The 20713-nt window shown below is 42.0% G+C and overlaps 1 protein-coding gene across 4 annotated transcripts in view; it reads right to left on the bottom strand.

Annotated features, from left to right (window-relative positions):
• The window catches only part of LOC127067062 (serine/threonine-protein kinase Warts-like), a 142756-nt gene extending 122964 nt beyond the window's left edge, over nt 1-19792 (bottom strand). Inside the window, exons 1-2 of one of the 4 annotated variants that reach the window (XM_051001564.1) lie at nt 19747-19792; nt 2142-2195 (exon numbers count right to left, since the gene is read on the bottom strand). In XM_051001564.1, coding sequence (XP_050857521.1) covers nt 2142-2195; nt 19747-19777 — 85 coding nt within the window. In that variant the 5' untranslated portion in view covers nt 19778-19792. Of the gene's footprint in view, nt 1-5; nt 446-2141; nt 2196-6590; nt 6622-7224; nt 7742-19746 lie in introns of those variants that run through there. The other 3 variants (XM_051001565.1, XM_051001566.1, XM_051001568.1) reach the window with 3 other exon arrangements.
• Nucleotides 19793-20713: the final 921 nt, after the last annotated feature.

The raw sequence follows: 20713 nt of genomic DNA on the forward strand, positions 1-20713 counted from the left end.
CTTACCGCGGCGGTCCTTCTTAAAAAAATCTCGACGATTCCGTTGGAAATACGAGCGGCGCGATTCCATTAAAACTGCGTACCCGGCGGAACGCTTCCGAAGGCGAGCGATTAATTCGAGTGAGGTGGTTCGAGCCGGCGTTGGACTCTATTTAATTACACGCGCGTGTATCCGTCGTTCCAACGTTTTACCCCCCGTCACTCTTGGTCGGCTATCGTGCATCAAGAAGAGGGGCGCTTCGTTATATTAAAGACGGTAATAAAGGTGTATATATATATATATATGTGTGTGTGTGTCTGTACACATATATGAATATATATGAATGGGTATGCATGCACGTCATTGCCACGAATCTCGAGACTCGTACGATTCGTTCCGGTAAGAAAGATAGAGAGAGAGAGAGAGAGAGAGAGAGAAAGAGAGAGAGAGAAAGAGAGAGAGAGAGATCGTACCGTCGAATAAATGCTCAGCACCTACGACAGACAAATGCCACGAGCTTCGCGATTTTATGTCGTTGTCGATACGACGAAGAGGAGGCTAAGGTTAAATTCGTAAGAAGTAAGGGAATGAGTCTAACGCATATATATATATATATATATATATATATATATATATATATATATATATCACATACACACATATATCTATATATATATGTATGTATGTAGATGTGTTCATGGTAACGCTTGCGTGTAGGTACTAAAAATTTTATTGCGTCGCGTTTATCGAGAGAGAGAGAGAGAACGAGAGAGAAAGAGAGAGAGAGAGACAGAGAGAAGAGAGGACAAGTACCGTGGCGCAAAGGCTTGTTTAACAAAGTAATGACTACGATTATTCTACTTTACATTTGCCTCTCTCCGCGAGCAACGTTCGCGATACCTTTTCCAAAGGAAGAAGCTGTTGCCCCCTGGCAATTTACGAGAGATAATCGCCGCTCGAGCGGAGTTACGACTACCGCGTCGTCGTCGGCGGCTCGCTTACATTGAAAGCGTCGTTTCTTTCTTTCTCTTTTCTTTCTTTTTTCTTCTTCTTTTTCATCCTCTTTTTCTTTGCTTTCTTTTCGATTCTTTTTATTTTTCCTTATTTTTCTTTCTCGTTCTTTCCTTTTTATTATTTACGCCCATTTTCTTTCCTGTCTGAATAAACGAACGACCGAGATCGGTCCTCCTCTTCTCGTCAATTTCAACTTGTTTCTTGTAGATTACAACCTACCCTTCGGCATATTTCTTTCACATAAGTTTTCACTTCGGGCGATCGATTTTTATCGATTTATAGATACGTTCTCAAAGGGTGGGCCGATTTTATTTTCTTTCCTTTGCAAAAGTAATAGAAGAAGAAATAAAGAGAGAAAGAGAGAAATGGCGTCAAATCGATATAAATATAGTCGGAAGAAGGTTCGCGTGCTTCGACACCGTCGGACAGCTTCGAACCGATAAAATACAACATCGTTCACCCCTCTCGATTCCTCTCTTGACTCTCTCTCTCTCTCTCTCTCTCTCTATTTCTCTTTCTCTTTTTCTCTGCCCCATTGGTAGGGTGCGCGCAAGCGCGAAAGAAAAAATAGCGCTACGTCGTTCGTGCCGTGGCTCGTTCAATTTACATAAACACGTACTCATTGATTGCCGGACCAGATTGTCGAGCGTTATTACTTCTACGACCGGTTAACTCCGACGTAGGACCGAGAATAATCGTTAAGCCCTAATCGCTTGCTACGCACCGACCCCGACCTCTTTCTCTCTCTCTCTCTCTCTCTCTCTCTCTCTCTCTCTCTCTGGTTCTCTCTCGTTCTCTCTCTTTATCTCTGTTGCCATTCTTTGATGTGGAAATTACTCCAGACTCTCTTCGAGCTATTCCTTTTTATCGTTCATAACTTGCTGGAAGTGTCTTTACCTTAACCCATGCGTGCCGCGATTCGTTGTCTAGATAATGACACTTGATAATCCACCTTTAAGATACACCTCCGAGCGAGAATGGAAGAGAGACAGAGACAGAGATAGACAGAAAGAGAAAGAGAGAGAGAGAGAGAGAGAGAGAGAGAGAGAGAGAGAGAGAGAGAGAGAGAGAATCGAAGGACGCAGATCATATCGAGGAACATTTTGAAATGAAAGCAAACTTTCGGGAATAAATTTCTTCTCACTCACCGGAATGGTAGAAAATGGATCCACCCCTGTCGTGATAACCGTTCTTCGCAGGACCTGAAACGAGACAATAAAATAAAGATGAATGAAAATTGCCGCAGGACTCGTCGACTTGACAAAAACAAAATCGAAGACAAAAAAGAAAGAAAGAAAGAAAGAAGAAAGACGAAATAAAACAGGATAGAAAAGAAAAATTATCGGTTCAAATCGAAACCGTAAGGAATAAAATTCGTTCGTGGTAATCTTGCGAGTAGGATGGTACGACCCTTTATCGATCTTTCGACGTTCGTCGAAAGAGTAGAAAGAGCGAAAAAGAGAAGAAGAAGAAGAAGAAGAAGAAGAAGAGAAAGAGAAGGAAAGAAGAAAGAGAAACAGAAAGCTCCATGGTCGGAGCGATGCGCAGATGGAACGGTGTATCGATCGATCGATCGACGAATGCCTTCATGCTCTAGCAGTGCAACCGGAGGTGGTACTCGAGAGCACCACCCACGAAGTTAACTACTTAGTATGCACGATCAGCCAGAAGGTACCTACCTACCTATCTGACAAGGTTAACTAATACAGCTTCCTCGGTCGCGCGCGGTCTCTTGATTAGAAATACGTCGATAAATCAGGGGAAGGGAGACGAGGAACAGCTACGTAGATAAGCATAGAGAAAGAAGAGGTCTCATCTCTCTCTCTCTCTCTCTCTCTCTCTTTCTCTATCTATCTCAGTCCTTTGCTCTTTCACTCGCTCGCTTGGTCATGTACTTACGTGTTGTTAGAATCGAGATGGAAAGAGATGGAAAGAAGAGAAACGCGTAGCAAACGCGCGAGCTCTTGGTCGAAGAAAGAAAAAAAGAAATGAATAAATAAAGAAAGAAAGAAAGAAAGAAAGAAAGAAAGAAAGAAGGAAAGAAAAAAAAATTAGATAGAAGGAAAGGGAATGCTGTTCGAGAAAGGAGACAGAATCGAGTCCCTCCCCCTCCTCTCGCCACCCTCCGGTAATTGATCGACTTATACGCGTGTATATAGGCGCTCTCGAGCGTTCGGCCTGAGCGGACTTTTGCCGAGTCGTAACGAGATAATTAAATCAATATAGTAGGAGCGCGCGTTCGCCCGGCAGAAGAGTTTAATTGGACGGCACGCTTCGCGATCTTCTCTTTTCTCTCTCTCTCTCTCTCTCTCTCTCTCTCTATCTCTCTCTATTCATCTCTCTCTCTCTCTTTTCCTCTTTCTATCTATCCTATCTATCTTTCTCTTTCTCTTTCGTTCCTCGCGAAGAACCTCGCGCGTCAAAATGCGAAGCAACAAGAGATCTCCACGACGGGGAGTCCCGCTACCGGAAATTTTCTTTCCTCTCTTTTCCCTCTTCTTCTTCTTCTTCTTCTTACCTATATATCCGTTTTATTTTTCTTTCCTTTCGTTTTTCCCACTATAAAAACTAATTTTCTAGTTAGAAACACTATAACTTAATTCGAGCATTATTGTAAGATAAAATCGTTTGACATATGTATAGAGATAAGATTAGCTTACGTCGAGGTATCGACATTTATGAAGTTTAATCGAAATAAATATCGAGATAAATGAAGAAGCTTTTGGTTCAATGGAAAAATCGCGAAATCGACGGAAGTCACGAACCAGTTTTACCAACGCAAATGGGATGATCGCTCTCCAGTTTGCTCTACCACATCGCGGCTCGATCGCTAGAAATTTGTGGTTTCTCTTTATCGAATCGTTTCCATTCCATCGACACGTCTCTCGGTAGCAATAACACGAACCCATCGCTATCTACTACTTTATCCTTTTCTCTTTCTGTCCTTCCTTCCCTCTCTCTCTCTCTTTCTCTTTCATCAGAAAGCACATCGAGGAGACGAAGGTACGAGAGATTCCGGTCGATCTTTACTCCGAGTCTGTAGAGAGATTACTGTTTTATGCCACGATGAAACTATTTCTGTGAACTCTCTCTCTCTCTCTCTCTCTCTCTCTCTCTCTCTCTCTCTCTCTCTCTTTGTGTGTCTCTCTCTCTATCTCTCTTTTTCTCTCTATCTCCGAAGGTGCGGCCAAGCACGTTCGCGATAAAAGGAAAAACGATCAGGATGAGGAGTAAAAAAAGACGTAGAGATTTCCCTGAGGCTTCGCAAACTCCAGTTCCTTTACTCTCGTCTCAGCTTCGAGCTAGATCATTTTATCGGTCGCAGGAACGTAGGAATCAAGAGGTGAGAGACGACGTAGAGTTCCGCCGATGCTTTTGTGCCTTTCTTATTGCGATAAGGTTTTGCTACTTTGCTGCTACAATGATGGCAATTATTTTTTTCTCTTTCCCTTTCTGTTCCTTTTTCTATATTATTACATCTATATATACTTTCTAGTATTGGTACTATTGTAATAATGAAGTATCTACTATGTACTACTGTCTCTGTTTTAAACCGTTTTGCAATATCGTAAAAAGAAGCCATAGAAACAAAACAAAATTACGTTTCCTTTCTCCCTTTTATCTTTCTCTCTATATTATATATTTGATCAAATCTATGTCTTTCATTACTAGCACTGTCGACTTTGGTATCTCACGTATTATTATGTTTCTATTTCACTTCAATCTTTACTGTTTTCTGATGTTACTACAATATCGAGAAAAAACTCATAGAAATAAATTTTCTCTCTTTCTCTCTCTCTCTCTCTCTCTCTCTCTCTTATTTTTTAGAAAAGGAGAAATTTACTTAGAAAAGGAGATCGACTTGATGGAAAGATAATCATAGGTGGTATATCCTTGGGAAGGAGTCAAAGGCGAGGGAACAGCGAGCACGTGGCGTGGGTGTTCGCGCGCGCGCAAATACACGCGGGGATAGAACGAAGAGAATGAACCAGCACGCGTTGTGGGCGGACCATGAGAAGAAGGTAGTGGAGGTTAAAGAGGCGGCGTTGGTAGGGAGAACAGCATGATAAAAGGAGAAGCACGAAGAGAAGCACGCCGAATCGACTTTCTCGTTAAATCCTCTCTTCCACTTTGTTTCTTCTCTTTCGTAATGTTGCGAAAAAAGAAAGAAAGAAAGAAAGAAAGAAAGAAAGAAAGAAAGAAAAAAAGAAAGAAAGAAAGACTTCCCTCGTGTTTCTTCTCTTTCGGATAGTAAACTTAAGTTAGATTCGATAGTAGATCGCACGGTGGGCCCCAATCACCCAATCACTTTCTCCGGTTGCCCTTTAGATAGTCGGATTTGCATAAGGCTGGCACCAGCCGCGTCTGATTGGCCGTAATTAGCGACGCGTGGCCCGCGCCCACGTTGGGTCACCGATGGAGTATTAAAGGAGACGAGAACGATGAGGAGGAAGACGTACGATTGCAAAAGAGAAAAAGAGAGAGGAAGAGAGAGAGAGAGAGGGGAATATCTATGACCAAAGCGTAATCTATGCTACTTAGATATCTACGCACCCACGCGCCATCGAGACGCGCGTGCCGTTCTAAGTTAAATTTCGTAAGATCATGCAAAACGATCTATCCTCGCGTCTGGATTAAATCCATGAATCTATTAACCACTTACCGATCGAAAATAACGATCGATCGTGAAAGTTCCGCTAGAACACGAATCTAAAGGTTTATGTAAATGACGATAACCAATAAACGTGACGGCTAGTAAACACAAATAAAAGCATTCGAACGATCGGACATTAACTACGTTGAACCTTAGAAAAGGGATATAAAGAAAGCATCTGGTATAATCGAGCTAACACGATCGTTTAAACCGTCTTGCATCTTCAACCGTTATGGTTCTATATACCAATCTGGTGTATGTATATATGTACGTACATTGTACGTGCACGTACGTAAGTACGTATGAGGAATCGTTTCGCAGGTATTAATGCGATTGGAAACTTTGACCTTGGCCTCCGACGTTCATTCCAATTTTCTAAAACCCTATCTAGCGCCCGTAAAGATCCAAGATATAACGAGCGATAAAAGCAAGAGCGCTAAGCGCTCATAAGTTATTATTAACGACGAACGATCTAATATCGGGATCGAAACGATCGTCCCAAACGATCGTCTCTCATCTCCTTCTCTATCCGACTCTTTTTCTCTTTCTCTTTCTCCTTCTCTTTCTCTTTCTCTTTCTCTTTCGCGTGTGCTCTTGCTCAAGGAAAATCACGTTGGTCGATAAAGAGCCGGTTTATTGCGTTCGTCCCGAAGACCATTCGCTGTCATCGGCACGATGACGATCGTTGTGACCGTACGCGTAACGCACTGATCCGATAATACGTATCCAAAGTGAAAAGCTTCTGAGAGTCGGCACGCACATCGCCTATCATCCTCGAGTTGATATCTACGACGATTTACGAGCACTATTTCTCTTGGTCGTTTAAACGTTCGTCAGTTTCTTCCTTCGATTCTCTTAAGCGATAAAACTTAAGTGATAATAAGATGACAAAGATTCCTATATACAAAGACGATACCAACGAAATCGTACGATAGGAACGAACCTCGATCGGAAACCATTATCGATTCAATCGAGAGAAAAGTCGAAGAGAATTGAAGCTTCGAATGGAAGAGAAAGATAGTAGGATAGACAAATAGACGGACGGACGGATAGACAGACAGAGAAAGAAAGAGAGAGATGATCGTACTAACATAAGAGTTATATTAACGGTTTCCGGCTAGGAATATTTTCGCGTCATCTGTTCGACGCCGATCATAAATCCTGACCGTCGACGATGGAAAGACTCGCGCGTTACGCGGAACTTATTAAAATCGCGAATATCGAATTGTCTGCTCGTCTCTCTCCTCCCCCTCTCTTTCTCTCACTCTCTCACTCTCTCTCTCTCTCTGTCTATCATATAAATTATCTTGAATATGTCCATCCCATTATCCCTTGACGAACAAAATCGTTCTATCCAACGTGAATAAAAAAGAAAGAAAGGAAGAAAAAAGGAATAAAGAAAAAGAGAAAGAGAGAGAGAGAGAGAGAGAGAGAGAGAGAGAGAGAGACAGAGACAGAGAGACAGAAAGAAAGAGACAGACGAAAAAAGAGCGTCGATCCGCGCACACGAGTTCGCACTGAATCTCCACACGAATGCGCACAGTGTTCACTTGGTACACGCGCGCACGCGCACTTACTCACTCCTCGAGTAGACGGCATCACACAGTGACGACAACAGTAGGGGTATATCACCGGAGACGCACTGCGTGGCACGACGGATCTCGAACTGTGTCAAGGTTCCTATGAAGAGGCTCGCTTAGTCGATGTCTTTCTCTCTCTTTCTCTTTTTAGACCATTTGAAGAAAAAATAAACTTTTCCAAAAATCAGACTCTCTCTCTCTCTCTCTTTCTCTCTCTATCTCTATCTCTCTCTCTCTCTCTCTCTCTCTCTCTCTCTCTCTATCTATCTCTATCTCTGTCTATTTCTCTGTCTCTATTTCTCTACTCTCTTTCACTCTCTTTCTCTCATTCTTTCACACTCTCAGAGACGAGTCGATGCTCGCGAGTAGTCTCGAGTTCAGCCGCGAAGTAGAGTCGATCTCGGGACACTAGGTGCGCGCTTGGTAGGGGTCCGCGTAGGGTCTCGAGAATGGAGTTGGAAGGGGATAAGGTCGAAGGTCAGGGCTATACGGTCTGACCCATGACCTCTGACCCTCTCGATCCCTCCGACCCGACCCGCCAGAACCCGCTCTCCCTCCACTTCTACCGCTCATGCACTTAAGTCGTTCTTTCTCTCTTTCTCTCTCTCTCTTTTTCTTTCCTTATTTCTCGCTTTCTTTCTTTCTTTTTTTCTCTCTTTTCTTTTCCTTCCCCTCCATCTTTCTACCGGCATCCTTTTTCCTCTCACAAATGTCAGTCGTCTCGGCAGCCACGAGATACGACCAGCTTCCATACTCGTATCTCTCCGTTTCTCTCACACAAACGCAAAATGCAAACGCACGCTCTTTTGAAATATTCATCTTCTATTCTCGCAAAGGAACGCTCACGAACCCTCTCCTGTCTCCTGTTCTCTGCTGCATATGACATTCCTTCTAGATATGTTTTGCTACGACGTAATCGGAAATCCGTGAAATTCGATGAAACTTTAAGTAGTTATATGCATACTTAAGGTTATCGGTTCGTAGGTCGAGCAAAGGATTTCCAATAACTTTGATGAATTCATTCCGGTTGCGAGTCGAAACAAAGATAAGAGTCATAATTAAGATAATAACGCGCGAGACCGACCACGTCTCGAACTAATTACTGTTTCTGATTATTAATATTATTGTTATTGCTATCGTCATATATATATGTGTGTGTGTGTGTGTGTATGTAGCTATATACAAACGTAAGTATATATATTTAAAGAGCTCGTTTCATCAACGTGCTTACAATACTTATTTCACTTTAACACTGCGAATAAAGTCAAGTTCACGAAATCCGTTTCCGGCGATTAGATCAATTATTAATCGATTTCTACGTAATTCACATTATGCACTACCTTCCATTTCGATGAATACGTGATAATGTCACAAATACATACTTTTTCTCGCAGGTAGAAAGGTAAAAAGCTTATGAAAAAGAAACGATCAAACTTTCGACATCTTTCAACGTCGTTGGTTTGAAATAAAATTCGATCAATAATTATCTTTCCTCGTAGTCATCGTTGTCGTCGTCGTCGTCGTTGTCTTAATCCTGACGATAATTAAACGAAAGGCAGTACAATAAAGAAAGATGTTATCTTTATCACTGATCGATTGAAAATTGTTTTTAATTGCTGGACAATTAATTCCCCCGATGTAAAGTGTTCACCTTATTAAACGAAGTAATTAATTCTGGTTAATTCTGGCACCCTCTTCTACTTATTTTTATTTCTTCTTATTTTTTCTTCCTTTTCCGTTTCTCAAGACTTACGACGCCGAACATGTGTTCGAGGAAGACGATATTTTTGCAACGATCCGACGAGCGAGATCACGGCCGTGTCGAGCAGACTAAAGTAACAGAAGAGCGCGCTTCTGTGTCGGTGAGAATGCTCGTAGAGTGCTTCGCGAGCGTATACATGAAAGTGAGCCACTTAATATGGATGTGTGCGGAAGACCCGCGATTGGACCTCTGAACTATGACCTCCGCGCATCGGGACCATCGCGCCGAGCAACGGCCGGTTGCTACGAACCGTTTGAAAAATTTCACGCTCTACTCGCGAACGTAACCGATTACATACAGCGAACTACCTATTACCTCTTTCTTCTATACTTCCGTCATTTTTTCTCCTTCCTTTTTTCTCTTTTCTCTCTCTCTCTCTCTCTCTCTCTTCTTTTTTGTTTTTCTTTTCTTCTTTCTTTCTTTCTTCCTTTCTTTCTTTCTCTCTTCTTCGAGTACCTATCATCTCTCCTCCTTTCCACTTTACCTTTGCCTTATTCCATCTTGTTATTCTCGTCTCGAAGGTCGATTTAAATCACGATGCCCCGCGATTTGTTTTGACTACGTGACGGGTCAAGTTTCCTGTGTGCTATTCATCACAATTAGCTATTGTTAAATATGTTAACGAGATACCGTAATGTTATGGAACTAACGATAACACGTTTAATGTAAGCTTCAATAATCATTCTCGCATTCGATATTAAATAGCATATAAAGTTTTGATAAAGGTCAGTAAGTTCAAATCTGTTCTTCAAACGTTCTCATGAAATTCGCTATTTATTGCTCACGTTTCTTTGTCTTTTCTAAACGCGTTATATCGAACAATACAAAATGAAGAAGAACGTCACAACAGCAATTTACGATCGTTTTTAACGATTGAAATCAGAACGTCGAATTCGTTTAAGATAATATATGTATTATCGTTCGTTCGAATGAATAGTTAAGGAAGTGATTCGAGTCAGCGAAGAATCGGCCATGACACAAAGCTCTTTATACACAAAGGAAAACTTTCAAATCTAATTAACGTTATTTCGAACGATACGATGGAAAGATAAAAAGAAGGAACACCGAACTCCAACGAGATCCAAGATATTCGGTAAATTTTAGATCCTTCGCCTACAGAAGCTACAACGCAAATGCCTCGTAAATCCGTGTAGCGAGGCATTCGCTTATAGTCGAGTTAATAACTCTCCATAAATATCAGGGAAAGGAAGGTCGGTCGAAGAAAAAAAATATAAACAAACTTATTCTCTCTCTCTCTCTTTCTCTCTCACACACACATACACACAGAGACACAGAAGCGCGCGCAGCAAAGAACGATGCACGCACCGTCTAGACTCCCCGTGATTTCGTCGATTTCTCGAGAAAGAGAGAGAAAAAGAGATAGAGAGAGAGAAACATTTCGATAAACGGCCGAGACATCGATATTTATCGCGCGCTCGATCGACCGTAAGAGTTTTAAACGTAGAGTCAAGTGACGTTAATCATACGCGTGGCTATGCCCGCGCGAGTGCACCGACTCTACGAATTGATGATTCCTAATTAAGGTACCGCGGTGCAATTAAGGAGACGCGCTCCTTTAATTGCAGCTATCAATAAAAAGATAGAGAGGGAGAGGAAGGGTGGAACCAGCGGTGGAAGATAGTCCGAGAGGAGGGACCGACGAAGAAGACAGAGACCGAAGTACGGGTGTCGTCCGATAAATGTTTTCGTGCTACCGTATGTAATAAGCTAGCTATGTGTGTGCCCTCGAGAATAAACCAACCCGTTCCCACTCCCTTACTCGAAATCTCCCATCGTTTTCTTCGTCCTTCTTCGTGATCATTCGCCGCTCGTCCGGAATTTCTCAATTCGATTTCCGTCCGGTCGCTCATTAATTGCAACCAGTTCCTTAACCGGCGAAACCGAGTCACCGTACTCTTCTTCCCTCGATCTCTTTCTCTCTCTCTCTCTCTCTTTCTCTTTCTCTCTCTCATTCTCTCATTCTCTGTGCGTTTCTCTGTCTCTTTCAAGTCGCACCTACTTAATTGGATCGCGTACCACGGCTCGAACGTTTTTCGAAATACCACGCTCAATTCGTACGGTCCTGTTATTCCTCGTATTATTTTTACCTGGCCCTTTTAATCCTCTTGTTTTACTTTACTTTACTTCACTTTACTTTACTTTACTTTCATTTATTATACTTTTACTTTATTCGTTTGGAAATACGATAACCCGTTGGATATCTATACGATCCGAAATAATTTATACCGAATTCACGAATTTTAATATCCGAGGATACGGGAGAAAAGAAAAGAAACAAAAAGAGAGAGATTATCTTCCGTAGGATCGTCGTTAGATAAATATCGTTTTCGTCGGGACTATGTAAATAAATCGAAATAGATGGATCGATCAAGGGATAAGTATTCCCTGGCTCGTTGCCGAATCGAAAATCGATTAAAAGAGATCGAATCTGTTCTAAAACGCGGATTTCGCGAAGTCGGCGAAGACATTCTGGAAAAAGGAATGGTCGATGGTATAGGTAAGGTATAAGGTCGGCTTCTTTTTTGACGAAAGGAGTCCGAGAAACTCCCCAGCCGAAATCTGGTTTCCTATGGTGGAAGGAATAAATTCCATTGGCGACAAAAGGAGAACGCCCTTATGCCGAAGCTAATAGCGTCCCTACCGGTCTTCGTTCGGGTATACGAAGAGTAGAGAGACGAGAGACGCACGCACACCGAAAACTTTATTCCTTTCTCTTCTCCTCACTCCTGTTGCTCGAAGAAGAGGAAATAACGACCAAGAGAAAGAAAGAAAAAAAGAAAGAAAGAAAGAAAGAAAGGAAGGAAGGAAGGAAGAAAGAAAGAAAGAAAGAGCGAGATGGCGACGTCGTTTGCGGAGGAACTACTCCCTCCTCCACATCTCTCCTTCTTACTCTCGCGTGGCCTTCAATCTGTCAGAGGGCGAAGCTTACGCAGGTGGTACGATCTCGTCGTCGTCGTCGTCGTCGTCGTCGTCGTCGTCGAAAGAGAGAAAGAAAGAAAGAAAAAAGAGAGAGAGAGTTCTCGAGTAGTATACCTCCGAAGGATGTAAATGAAAAATGTAAATTGGCGTCGACTGAACCGATTCCCGAGTCCTACGGTTTCAACTTTTCGGTCCCTTGCGTAGAAAGAGAGAGTGAAAAAGAATTAAAGTGAGAGTAAGAGAGAGAAAGAGAGATCCGGAGTACCGGGCGGAAAAAGATCTAAACGTTTACGCCGACCGCGAACGGAGCTGGACGCGAAGAGTAGAAGCAGAGGAGGAGAGTGAAGGAGGAACGAAGAGGAAAGAAGAAAAAGGGAAGGGAAGAGAAGGGGTTGAGATGCTGCAGGAGCCTTTCGCTAGACTGAAGAGACAATGCCATTGTTTTTAGACTTCAAAGGGACCTGACCGCTCGCGAACTGAGCCTTTGCTCTTGCCGTCGCTCCTAAATTCTTCTCCGTCAACCAAGCAAACCCAGTCCCCGTAATCGCGAATTCTTCTTCTCCTCTCTTCCTTCCGTCTATCCGTCCGTTCGTTCGTTGGTTCGTTGGTTCGTTGATTCGTTGATTCGTTGGTCCATCCATCCGTTCTTCTTTGCTTCCTTTCTTTCTTTCTTTCTTTCTTTCTTTCTTTCTTTCTTCCTTCTTTCTACCCTCTGCATTATGTACGAACCCTTAACCCTTGACGAGGAGGTTTTGCAAATAGTCCAGACTTTTACTTTCGATCGAACGTCGATCGAATGAAGAAAAAAAAATAATACAAATAAAAATAATCAAAAATGAAGAGAAGAAGAAGAAGAAGAAGAAGAAGAGAAAGAAGAAGGAGAAGAGAAAAAGGAGTAGATCAGTGAAAAGGGGCGGCTCTAGGAGGGACTTCTTCCTTCTATACGTGGATTGTAGAACTTCCAGAAGCCGGTAGGCAAGCATGATAATTGCCGTGCTTGGTCGGCCCTTCGCTCCAATAAGCTTCGCCATATGTTTCAAAGTGAGCTCAAGTATATATATATATATATATATATATATATATATATATATATATATATATAGGTATAACTATATACATATATTTGTAAGTGTGTGTTTATATACTTATACAAACCACACACATAAAACAGTTACGTAGAGAGATCGGCTTGCCTGCTTACCTTTAAGAGGGTAGGGGATAAGGGAGGGTATCGTCAAGGGTGGGGGGAAGAATGGTAAGAAAAGGAGTGGACGCGGATCGTTTGGAAGGCGAGAGAGGGTAAAGGTACGCCGCGTAGGAGCTCCTCGCACGTATGTAAATGCGTATTGTCTTACTACGCCGATAAAAAGACCTCCGCCGTGCCGGCTGCATTACCGTGGTCAGCAGTATATTAGCCCTTTGATTTATGCCGGATCGCCATATAAGTTCTACAATGTCCCGTCGTGCGGCTCATACGCGCGTGTAGTATACGTGGTGCCTTCTCTTAGGTAGGTACTACTCCTTAGGCCCAGCTGGGCGAATCCAAGAGATATAAAAAAGAGAGAAAGAGAGATCGTTTGAGGTGTGCACGAGTGAAAAAGGAAAAGAGAGGAGAAAAAAGAGATAAGAAACGTCCTTCGATCGAGTCGACACTCCGAAAATCATCATTTCAAATTCCTACGATCTTTACTATCTAAGATCCTTACTATCTATCGTTTTTCTCATCTTCAAATGATCGAAATTGACTTTGGTTTTATAAAACAATCGTAAAAAACTAAACGGGTTGTTACAGATCGATCGATCGATGGATCGATCGTTCGTTCGTTCGTTCGTTCGTTGTTCTCTTAACACACGGTGGATCGTCTTAATGAGTGATTAATAGCGACTCTTACGTCGAGTTTAGACGATCGTCAGATCGCTACGAGAGGCATGATACCAAGAAAGATCGTTGCTACCGCTTTCGCGATGATCATTAATTTCAAGCGAAATAAGTCGTAGACTTCGCTATCCGCCATTCGTAGTTCCTAATGACGTTTTGTTAATGAAGATGAAAAGCGTCTTCGCCAACATTGAATCCATCTACTTACTTCGGAATCCTTTGCGAATAATAATCACCTCTTCGATACTTTGTATCTTCTATGCTGGTTCTATACTGGAAAGTTTTCTCTCGACGAATGCGTTTGAATATTATCTAACGTCTAAAAACTTTACTACGAAATTTACTATTACTTCGGAAACGTTCTCGTTTCCCATTACCACGAACAGTTTTACCTTATCTCTCCTCTTATACGTTCGACACGTTCTTAATTTGAAGAGGATCGTAAACAGATCGTCGAACAATGCCAATGATCGGAACGTTCGAGTAGATTTGCATGTTCCAAGGAATATCGTTGGGTCCCGATCATGCAATTAATAAATTTGTCTCCTCGAGTTTGCATTATTCATAGGATCTTTATCCTTCGATTTTCCACATAGGAAGAAACTATTCGAGAGTATATCAAAAGTTTCTTAGAGTTTCGATTCTCTCTCTCTCTCTCTCTCTCTCTCTCTCTCTCTCTCTCTGTTTTTCTTTCTCAGACACGCACACGCATACTCATACTCTTTCCCGACGGATTTCGATCGATGGCAGAAAGGTTGCTGAATTATTTGAAGAGTCCGCTAGTTGGGTGAGTCCGAGCCCGTCCTTTTTCATTCCAGAATCCTCAACAGGATCCGAGGGAAAAAAGGGGACTCGGTATTGCGGTTTGTGCAACGTCCAAAGTTACACCGGCGGACCGGTCGTCGTCGTCGTCGTCGTCGTCGTCGTCGTCGTTGTTGTTGTTGTTGTCTTTCACGACCGGTAGCCTCCTGGGGACCTCGTTATCGGTACGATGTTGATATATGGCGTGCATTGCTCCTCCATCCACGCCCTGCACGCTCCCTTTCTCTCTCTCTCTCTCTTTCTTTCTGTCTCTCTCTCTACTGGCTGTTCTTCTTGCTCATGGTTCGCATCGGTCCTTGTTACACACGCTAACGCCGTAGCTGCTACTCTTCTCTTCGAGTCCGAACGGATATTCAGGCCCATTGTTCGGACCGCCCTCTGTGGCGAAGCACCGACACCGACCGCTTTCGTTCCTTCGTTCGTTCATACGATACTGTCTTATTATAAGGCGGCAATATCGAGGTTCCCTTGTCTCACATTTGTAGACACACGCCATCGTCTTACACTAAAAGCATCCTCCCCTATCCACCCTTTGATTTCACCTAAACAGCAAACCCGAAAGGTTCTAAATCTTTCCAACGAAGGAAAGATCTTAAATGATCAATATTGTTCTCAGAACTTTTTTCAATCCTCAAATAATATCGTTTCCACGATCGATTATAATTTTTTAACCGCAGCTCCTCCATCTTCTATCCTTTTCAATCTTCGAATAAAATTCTATTACTACTATAGATTTTTAGCTAAATCCTACTGATAATGTTTACTATCGCATTTCTTTTTTTGTTGCTTTTTTTTTCTAAATCATCCTTACCTATGTAAACACCTAAGGGGTAATAAACGACGACGAAGGGATAGAAATGAACGACAATGAGCTAAGTCTGTTACTGGCTGACAATGATTCGCTCGGCTCGCGATCACGTCACGGACAAAAAGTCGGTGTTGGTTTAACCGGCTCGCGGGTTATGATGAGAAATGTAATTTAAATTATTCACGCTTTTTGCCCTCCTGCCTGGCCTTTTTTCTGACATAACAATCACGAGGAGGATGAGCGTTAGACGGCGTTCGAGCAAACTGTTTCCCTTCCTCCTCTCTCTCCTACCTATCCCTATTCCTCTCTCTCTCTCTCTTTTTTTCTTTTCATTTTATGCTATCTTCCTCGTTCTCGTTGAGACTCATCGTTCGCATGGGAACGAAAAAAAAAGGAAAAGGGTAGAAAAAGAGAAAAAAGAGAAAGGGAAAGAGAGAGAGAGAGAGAGAGAGAGAAACTCTGTGAAAAACAAAACGACGAGTATCACGAAAGAGGCCGACGCCGCTTGCTTCTGGAGAAAGTGAATACGCTGTGGAAGGTCTGTTGGTGGAGGGAGGTAGACGGAGGCAGACCGTCCTCTTCGTGAATGAAATTGTAACCTGCCGCGACCACTACGATAATGTCCTCTTACGCAACGGCGCACGATCTTCCTGTCTACGGGTCTATGACATCGAGAAGAACAGAAAACGACTAACGAAAATTACTCTCCGTTCGAATTATTTACCAACTATCGTATCTGTTGTTATTCTTGTTGTATTCTTTCTTCTATTTTTTCTTTTTTTTTTTTAGGAGAAAGAATCTTCCATCATCTTTAAGATTTAAGATTTTCATCGGTGTTATCAAAGCGTCGATATACAGTTACCAAAATGATATAGAAATAGATACAAATAATCGACGTAATCGAGTCAAATCACTCGTCGAACGGTGGTGATATCTCAGCAGTACGAACTTCCAAAAGAGTCGAGCCCTTGACGTATAATAATTTTGATTCAGACTTAAAGAACTGACTAAACCTGTTCTCTTGATTGCAAGGAATATATCCAAGGATTTTCTTTTTGCGTTCGTGTAACTACAGGATCCTTTCTCTCTCTCTCTCTCTCTCTCTCTCTCCCTCTCTCCACCCTGGAGTAATGGAACTTAATGCAACGTGGAAAAGCTCGTGAATGAGTTGCGTGACACGTAGGAGGTTTGCAAGGCCTCCATGCGAAGATCCGCGTGACTCCTGTGCGTCTTGGTATAAGGAACCTGGACTTCCTGTCCGCGCTCACATGTCCGACTCTCCCAACCATTATAGCATCATCTACTACCGGTCGACGTTGTGGGAGAGTAAGCATCGCTCATACGTCACGTTATGCGACCACGTTCGAACGAAGGTGCCAACTTCGCCTAACTTCTCTCTATTTCAATTTATCTATTTATCTATTTCTTTTCTCAATTTTTCTTCCTCCCTTTTCTTTTCATTCATAATACTCGATCCTCTTTCATTCAACTTTTACGACGTTGCATCATACAATATTCCTCAATGATTCATTCAAATCGATCAACGATAACAAATTAAATATTTCATTATATACTTGTTTATATGAACTTTTCTCGTATATAGGATAGAATTAGATTAATCGTTTAAACATTACTTCGAATTAATATATCTTTCTTGTTTACTCGCTATCGTTGAAAAATTAATCGAAAGTCAGATGATAATCACTTCGCAAAGTTATAAATATGTTAATACTTTAAGTCGTCTTATCTTATATTACGAATAAAACGATGATAATTTTAATCGTTAATGGTTAATCTAATTCGTGATAAAAGTATTAATTTAATCACGTTGTATAATTAACATACGGTACTACTAAAAATTACATCATTCATTCCGATTGATAATATAATACTTCGATTATAATTATACGTTTACAAGACCCCTTTCACGGACTTATAAACGTCTTTAATCGCAAAACTCGATCGTGTACAAATGCTATTAAAATTTGTACGATTCGCTAAGTAGATAATAAACTCGTCTCGACTTCTTCGAGAGTTAAATCAATAACACGAAGAATTGTATCTCTCCAACGATCTCTCTCTCTCTCTCTCTCTCTCTTTACAAACGATCAACGACAACCGATTTAATAAGCGTACTTCTCACGAAACCTTTCGATACGATTATTACCTAGAAACAAGCAAATTTCGTTCTCGTTATCTTCTCGTTGGAAAAGAAAAAAAAAGAAGAAAGAAAGAAAAGAAAAAAGAATTAAAAATTGCGTCGATGCGTATCAATAACCTCGCACTCGATATCAAAGATAACATTCATTGTCTTCCATGTTCCTTTCTCGGCATCGTAAAATCACTCACAAGGGGCAATTCGTTACGATCGGTGAAACACGACACGAACGCAAAACGGATCTGTCTTTAATCGTACGATGGCCGAACGTCGTTGCTAACAAATTGAACCGCACTGTTCGACGGACTTTCGTGGAATCGTATCGTGATCGACGATCGATGCATAGGTAGGTATTACGAGTGCCGGTTACGTTTACGATCCACATGCGTCACGATTATGTCCAACGCGGTGACACTTTGCGCTACAAATTTTATTTTACGATATGTTGACTTGCTGTACAAGAGAGAAGTACGAGCTCCGTGTACTTACATACATACCTACATACATACGTTCTTACGAGACCGATTCGAGATAGATTTATTACGTCCACGCGTTCTACTCGCTTATACCACCTACCACGTTGCTTTCCCATACTACATACCTACACCTAACTATTCTTCCATTCTGTTTCTTCCACGGAAGAGAAAAATTTTCCTTCCAGAATTACGGACGTTATGTTACGGGACGTTGCGATTTCGTAGAATATATATATATATATATTTATATTTATATGTGTATGTATATATATATATAGAATTATGTAGGAATATATCGTGCATGTTTTGAGACTTTAGAAAACGCCTACTTATACGAGTCAACGAAAGCAATCTATCAAATGTGCAAGCTCGTAACGCACGCTCGAAATAATAAAAATAAAAGGAAACTAAAGAATGAGGAGCATTTATCGAAGGGTAATTAAATTAATTTCAAGCGCGAGTAAAAACGCGTCCACGAACCGATATCTATCTATCCCGCCGTCTTATTTCCATGTCATTGAAATTCGCACGACGATCTCGCGCGATAGAAACGAACGTGCACGCACGCGAGCCACACTACGGTCACTCCATCTCTAGCCTTGTCTCTCCTTTTCCTGTCCTTTTTAAATCGAATCGAAGAGAACCAGCGGGACGTAACTTAACGAAGGGACTGTAGAGAAAGAAAGAAAGAAAGAAAGAAAGAAAGAAAGAAAGAACGAAAGAGAGAGAAAAGATATGTCATTAATAAGACAACGAGGCACCGATAGGTATAAGAGATCTATAGAGAGTGGGGGTAAGGCCCACGCGTACCAGGACCGTCTTTAGCAACGTTCAGATCTCTCTTTTTTCTTTTTCTTTCTTCCTTTTTCTTCTTCTTCTTCTTCTTCTTCTTCTTCTTCGCTCGACCGTACGACACGACACGGTTAAATGCGTGCAACACGTCCGCACGATCGATCGTTACTTTCAATCAAGCCGACCTTTCTCCCTCTCTTCCCCTCTCCCCTTCCTTTTCATCCTCCTCCTCTTCCTCTTACCCGATAAACGCTCACGTACTACGTACGACGAGAACGCTCGCGCAGGAGATTCGACCTGAATGCGTGATATCGATTTTATTTATCGATCTGACCCGGTCCGCCCGCCTTCGCTGACGTCATCATCCTAGACACGCAGTGCCCACGCGCGAATCGATCGATTATTCCCTTTAGAACAGTGTCCGTACGTACGAGTTTGTCCGTTGTCGTTAATTGCCACCAAGAGACAGACTCGAACGATCGGTAGCTCCCGTTAATTGCTACCGTTTGCGATAGAATACACACAGCCGTATCGTTTCGTTTCTTCGATCTACAACAAGACGACGGGACGTTTCGTTTCATATTATCTCTAAAGTCGAGAGGCGATTTTCAACGATAGAAAACTCGAATCTCGTCTAGATCGTCGATTATACGGACTCGAGATTTTTCAATCGTATTCTTATCTTCCTTTTCTTTTTCTCTTCTTCTATCTCTTTTTATCGGTATTGGAAAAGTATGGTTACTTTCAGCTAAGAGAATAAAAACGAGATCAAACCGATAAAAATATTTTATTTATCTGATAACGTCTGATAACGACGTTATATTATTTACATTATCAGATACGTAAACGGCGGCTTTAGTCAAGCAAGTGGAGTGTACGTACTTGTTCGTGATCTCGTTTCAACATTCCGCATGACCAACGAAGGATGCAACGATTACTTGCGAATTCCGCGATAGAGAGAATTTGAAATACCTACTACTCGCCACCGTCATCGTCGTCGTCGTCGTTGCCGCCATCGCGCGCCATCATCGTTACGAGCTACGAAAGAAAATCCAAAGATGTGCTTCTTGCAATGATCCAAAGATCGTACCAACGAATAAAAATCTCATAACGTCTATCCACTTACTTCCTTCTTCTCTACGTTCTTCTTCAAAGGACGAGCAATAAATATCGTTGAACCTATCGATCGTTCCTGTCTTTTCCGTTCGACAGACACACACGACGTTTCCTATGATACCTGAATCAGCAAGTCGGTGTGAGCGATTTAAAGAGAAAAAGAGGAAGAGAGAGAGATAGAGAAGGAGAGAAGAAAAAGAAGGATAAAAAACACGAGTAGCTAAGAAACGTCCGTACGAGATCGAGCAACCTAATAGGAATTTATTGAATCGATACAACTTTGTTCTCTCGCGATATGCGAGAGATCGCGTAAGAAACGGTCTGGTACAAACGAGCCGCTTGCAACTGACGTGTGTCGTCATAGGTAACAGAAAGAAGGAGAGAGATCGGAAGAGTGATAGAGAAAGATAGATAGATAGAGATAGAGTGAGAGAGAGAGAGAGAGAGAGAGAGAGAAACGATCGAGAAATAGAAGTCAAGACATAGAAATTTTCTTTCTTTCTTTCTCTCTCTTTCCCTCTTTCTCTTTCTAGAGAACACCTAGGATCGTTTGGTCTCTTCCTTTGGTATTTCTTCGTAAAGAGAAACGAAAGGGAGAAAGAGAGGCTGGGAGTTCCGTCAACGGCTCGTGCGTTATGCGTTGTGCGTTCCATAGAAGGCGTCTAGTTTCTGTCGATCGTCGAAGTAACGAAGCGCGTTAATGCCGTGAGCGGCTTCTCATTGTGGGAGCGGT

Source organism: Vespula vulgaris, chromosome 10 (genome assembly GCF_905475345.1).
Source record: "Vespula vulgaris chromosome 10, iyVesVulg1.1, whole genome shotgun sequence".
Taxonomy (NCBI): domain Eukaryota; kingdom Metazoa; phylum Arthropoda; class Insecta; order Hymenoptera; family Vespidae; genus Vespula; species Vespula vulgaris.